A 6,000-nucleotide genomic window follows, 5' to 3' on the forward strand; every position below is an offset into this window, starting at 1 on the left:
GAAGATCGCGGCCAGGGCGCGAGCGGGGCACAGCGCGCAGCGGTGAAGTCATCGCTGGCGGCGAAGTCATCGCTGGCGGCACAGCGCCACCGGGGCGCTAACGGTTACTGCCACCGCTAACCTCCCGCTGAATTTTGCGGGAGGCGTTGGCAGCGCCGCGCCTGGGCGTTAGTTGCTTTGCGCTAACGCAACCGAATTTTTCCCCCAGAGTATATAAACATAAAAATGCATCAGAAAGTAGAGTCAGAGTAGGGAAAAATGGTAAAAAGACAAAATTAAAAGCTCTTTATCTGAATGCATGCAGCATTCATAACTAGATGAGTTGACGGCACAAATAGAAATAAATGGGTATGATCTGATAGCCATTACAGAGACGTGGTTGCAAGGTGACCAAGGCTTGGAACTGAATATTCAGGGGGGTTTGACATTTCGGAAGGATAGGCAGAAAGGAAAAGGAGGTGGGGTAGCTCTGTTAATAAAGGATGAGATCAGTGCAGTCGTGAGAAATGATATTGGCTCAGAAGATCAAGATATAGAATCAGATTGGGTAGAGATAACAAATAATAAGGGAGTTGTAGGACAGAGTATAAATCAAGAAATAATGGAGGCATGTAAGAAAGGTACTGCAATAATCATGGGCGATTTTAATCTTCATATAGATTGGACAAATCAAATTGGCAAAGGTAACCTTGAGGAAGAGTTCATAGAGTGTATTCGGGATGGTTTCCTAGAACAATACATTGTGGAACCAACCAACCAGGGAGCAGGCTATTTTAGATCTGGTAATGTGTAATGAGATAGGATTAATTAATGACCTCATAGTAAAGTATCCTCTAGGGAAGAATGATCATAGCATGTTAGAATTTCAAATTCAGTTTGAGGGTGAGAAACTTGGGTCTCAAACTAGTGTCCTGAACTTAAATAAAGGCAATTACAAAGGTATGAAGACAGAGTTGCCTAAAGTGGATTGGGAAAATAGATTAAAGGGTAAGACGGTAGATAAGCAGTGGCAGACATTTAAGGAGATATTTCATAACTCTCAGCAAAGATATATTCCAGTGAGAAAGAAAGACTTGAACAGAAGAATGAACCATCTGTGGCTAACTAAGGAAGTTAAGGATGGTATCAAATTGAAAACAAAGGCATACAATGTTGCGAAGATTAGTGGTAGGCCAAGGATTGTGAAATTTTTAGAAACCAGCAAAGGACGACTAAAAAAAAGATAGATTATGAGAGTAAACTAGCAAGAAATATAAAAACAGACAGTAAAAGCTTCTACAAGTATATGAAAAGGAAGAGAGTAACTAAAGTAAATATTGGTCCCTTAGAGGATGAGACTGGGGAATTAATATTGGGAAACAGGGAAATGGCAGAGACTTTGAACAAATATTTAGTATCCGTCTTCACGGTAGAAGACACTAAAAGCATCCCAATAATAATAGATAATCAAAGGGCTATAGGGAGGGGGGAACTTAAAACAATCAAAATCACTAGAGAAAAAGTACTTGGCAAACTTATGGGACTAAAGGTGGACAAGTCCCCTGGGCCTGATGGTCTGCATCCTAGGGTCTTAAAAGAAGTGCCGAGATAGTGGATGCATTGGTTGTAATCTACCAAAATTCCCTGGATTCTGGAAAGGTCCCAGCGGATTGGAAAACCGCAAATGTAACACCCCTATTCAAGAAATGAGGGAGACAGAAAGCTGGAAACTATAGACCAGTTAGCCTAACATCTGTCTTTGGGAAAATGCTGGAGTCCATTATTAAGGAAATAGTAGCAGGACATTTAGAAAATCATATTGGCCCAGAAATTCGGGTCTCCAATGGAAGTGCCGGTTTTCTGCATGCACTGCGCATGCGCGGGAAACCGGCACTTCCGTTCCCCTGAAAGAAGGGGTTCAGAGGTCGAACGCGTGCGCAGGAGAGGCTGCGCGTGCGCATCGAACTTACGTTTTTTTTGCAGGTTTTCCCGGGAGGGTAAGTCTCCAGAAGTTAGACATGTACAAAGCAGTCGCAAGGCCTGCTTTTTACAAGGTAAGTGGTGAATTAATTAAAATTAAAACATTTTTTCCACATGTTTATTATTTCAAGGTAAGTTTATTTTTAGCCCCGTTAGAAAATAAAATTATTTTTTTCAAAATTTAAATTATTGTTTAAAAGTTATTTCATATAATTTATAGTTTATTTAAAAAATGTGATTTTTTAAAATTTATTTGAAGATTTAGTGATGTTTTGGGGCTTATAGTATTTATAAGTTTGACAGCCCTTCCTGTCAAACTTATGAATGAAGCATTCCCTGCTCCGATTGGCTCTCCATGACCCACGAGATCCCAGGGGACGCATCGAACTAACTGCGCCCCTGGGATATGCAAGCACTGCACGCCGGCAGTTGGAGGAGGCCCAGGATCACAATTCCACGGGGGCCCACAGCTCAACGGCCGGCGCGGTAGGTAAGTGCAGGTCGGGGGCTTACACCCGCGGGAAGCCACCGACCCGAATTTCTGGGCCAATAAAGTCAAGCAGAGTCAGCATGGTTTTATGAAAGGGAAATCATGTTTGACAAATTTGCTAGAGTTCTTTGAGGATGTAACGAGCAGGGTGGATAAAGGGGAACCAGTAGATGTAGGGTATTTGGATTTCCAGATGGCATTCGATAAGGTACCACATAAAAGGTTACTGCACAAGATAAGAGCTCACGGGGTTGGGGGTAATATATTAGCATGGATAAAGGATTGGCTAACTAACAGGAAAGAGAGAGTCGGGATAAATGGGTCAGGTTGGCAAACAGTAACTAGTGGGGTGCCACAGGGATCAGTGCTGGGGCCTCAGCTGTTTACAATCTATATTAAGGACTTGGATGAAGGGACCGAGTGTAATGTAGCCAAATTTGCTGATAATACAAAGATAGGTGGGAAAGCAAGTTGTGAAGAGGACACAAAGAATCTACAAAGGGAAATAGATAGGTTAAGTGAGTGGGCAAAAATTTGGCAGATGGAGTATAATATGGGAAAATGTGAAGTTATCCACTTTGGTAGGAAAAATAAAAAATCAAATTATTTAAATGGAGACTACAAAATGCTGCGGTACAAAGGGATCTGGGGGTCCTTGTATATGAAACACAAGAAGTTAGCATGCAGGTAAAGCAAGCAATTAGGAAGGCAAATGGAATGTTGGCCTTTATTGCAAGGGAGATGGAGCATAAAAGTAGGGAAATCTTACTACAACTGTACAGGCATTGGTGAAACCACACCTGGAGTGCTGCGTACAGTTTTGGTCTCTTTATTTAAGGAGGGATATACTTGCATTGGAGGCAGTTCAGAGACGGTTCACTAGGTTAATTCCCGAGATGAAGGGGTTGTCTTAGGAAGAAAGGTTGAGCCTATACTCATTGGAGTTTAGAAGAATGAGAGGTGATCTTTTTGAAACTTCTGAGGGGGCTTGACCGGGTAGATGCAGGGAGGATGTTTCCCCTCGTGGGGGAATCTAGAACTAGGGGGCATAGTTTCAGAATAAGGGGTCAGCCATTTAAAACGGAGAGGAGGAGGAATTTCTTCTCTGAGGGTCGTGAATCTTTGAAATTCTCTACCTCAGAGCTGTGCAGGTTGAGTCATTGAATATATTTAAGGTGGAGATAGACAGATTTTTGAACGATAAGGGAATCAAAGGTTATGGGGAGCGGGCAGGGAAGTGGAGTTGAAGCCAAGACCAGACCAGCCTTGATCTTATTGAATGGCGGAGAAGGCTCGAGGGGCCAAATGGCCTATTCCTGGTCCTATTTCTTATGTTATCACAAAGACAGATTATCTGGTCATTATCACATTGCTGTTTGTAGGAGCTTGCTATGCACAAATTGTCTGCCACATTTCCTACATTACAACAGTGACTATACTTCAAAAAGTACTTCATTCTCTGTAAAGCGCTTTGAAACATCCTGAGGTCGTGAATGGCGCTATATATAAATGTAAGTATTTCTTTCTTTCAATTTCTTTAAATTATTGGGCATACTATGACCCTAGCATCTCTACACCCACAGGGGCTCTATCAAACCAGAAACTCAATGTCCCACTGGAAAGGACACCATCACCCCAAGGTCCCTAGCCTGTAGCAAGGAAAGGGGTGCATCGCCCCAGGGTATCCAAGCCCTGTGTGTGTGTGTGTTGTGTGTGTGTTGGGAGGGGGGGGGGGGGAATGTCTCTCACCTTAATGTCTCTATACTCCGTGGAAGAGCACTGTCACTCCCAGTATCTTTTCATCCTGAGAGATATACTGAAACTCAGCTCTACTGTACCATCACCACAGTGACACTATAATCTGTGGAGTCCCTGCGCCCCAAAGAAGAGACTTTTGCCAACAGTCAGTATATCCCATAGTGGTCAATATTAACTCAAGAGTCCCTATGCCCCAAAGCAGACATTGTTGCCCAGGAGTTCATGGAGGGTAATATCGCCTCACATGCCCTATGTTCCAAACGTCACCCAGTGTCACATCAACTGGTAGTCAATGCCTATTCTGTCTTCTCTGGTGACACTCACCCTACAAACACTGCATCACCTATCAGGCTTGTCTCAGTGTTAGCACTTTTGCTCAAGTCAGAAAGTCTTGGGTTCATTTAGTCCTGAACCGCCATTACTAAAAATAGATTATCTGGTCACTTATCACATTGCTGTTTGTGGGACCCTGCTGTGTGCAAATTGGTTGCCGTGTTTCCTACATTATCAGTGAGTATACTTCAAAAGTACTTCATTGACTGTGAAACACTTTGGGACATCCTAAAGTCATGAAAGGTGCTAAATAAATACAAGTTCTTTCTTTCTTATCCGCCCAGTTTTGAACTTGGCAAAGTGTGACAACTCCTAAATCTTTCAGTCCAGCCATAAGGCAGGGCTATCACAGCTAGATCCAGGCTCTCAGTGCCAAGTCCAGGGATTGTGACACAGCACTAGGGCTCTTGGTACAATATTCAGGGCCATTAGTGCCAGGGTTATCAGTGTCAGGGCACTAGGTGCCATTTACAAGACTATTAGTGCCAGGATACTGGGTGCCATGTACAGGACTAATAATGCCAGAACTATCAGTGCCAGGGCACTGCAGCCATATCAAGGGCTATTAGTACCAGATCTCTTAGTGCCATGTCAGGGGCTTTCAGTACCGTGCCCGTGGCGTCTGGGGCTCTCAGTACTGTGTCTGGGGTATATGGGACGCTCAGAGCCAGGTCTAGGACTCTCCGTTGGTGCTCTCGGTCGGTGCCAGGCGCGGGGCTCTCGGTACGAGTTGCTCTGGCCCCACACACACACTCAGCAAACTTTGATCTCGCTGCCGCCGATCCTCCCTCTGCTACTTGACACTTACCCAGAAGATGGTGGCGTATATGACGAGAGTGAATTTGAGGCAGATGTAGTTGAAGCGCTGGCAGTAGTTGCGCGGGCCCGGCGCGCGCTCCCCCATATCCTCGGTTGGCTGTTTACTTTCGCCGTGAGCACCGAGTGATGAATTTTGAAAAAAAAACCGGTTCCGGCCCACCTGCGCGTGGCACCGCCCGACTTCGCCATCCCGCCCTCTGGTGCACATTCACCAATCAGCAAGCCAAGTGTCTGCGACTGACAACGCAGCAGCCAATCAAAGGCAGGCTGAACACCAAAACAACCGCCTGCTGACGAAGCAGAGTGCCTTCTGCCCGCTCACTCAAAGTGGGACTGCTCGGCCAGGCTGTGCAATGCTAACGTTGAACTATGGTGAGATTTACCGCAGCAGAACTCTTTACTCAAACAGTTCCTCAAATACAAAGACGTTTTCATGTGGTGTGATTTTGACGCTAACAATTAGTAAAAAGGCAAATGCCTGGCTGAACTTTTAAACTCATAATCATAATCAACTTTATTGTCATTGTTAGTGCACAAGTGCAGTACAATGAAATGTAGGCTTGCGGCTCCCGAGAGTGTACATTTAGATTTAAGACATTTAAACATTCAACATACATTTGGCTTGTACTACATTAACATAA

At 44.3% G+C, this 6,000-nt stretch overlaps 1 protein-coding gene across 3 annotated transcripts in view; it reads right to left on the reverse strand.

Annotated features, from left to right (window-relative positions):
- tspan15 (tetraspanin 15) overlaps positions 1–5,540 on the reverse strand; it is an 876,670-nt gene extending 871,130 nt beyond the window's left edge. For all 3 annotated transcript variants that reach the window (XM_085995040.1, XM_085995037.1, XM_085995036.1), the window contains exon 1: positions 5,349–5,540. In XM_085995040.1, coding sequence (XP_085851166.1) covers positions 5,349–5,444 — 96 coding nt within the window. In that variant the 5' untranslated portion in view covers positions 5,445–5,540. The remainder of the gene's footprint in view (positions 1–5,348) is intronic.
- Positions 5,541–6,000: the final 460 nt, after the last annotated feature.

This window comes from Somniosus microcephalus, chromosome 8 (assembly GCF_052327205.1).
Source record: "Somniosus microcephalus isolate GS21.2 chromosome 8, FLI_Smic_1.0, whole genome shotgun sequence".
Taxonomy (NCBI): Eukaryota; Metazoa; Chordata; class Chondrichthyes; order Squaliformes; family Somniosidae; genus Somniosus; species Somniosus microcephalus.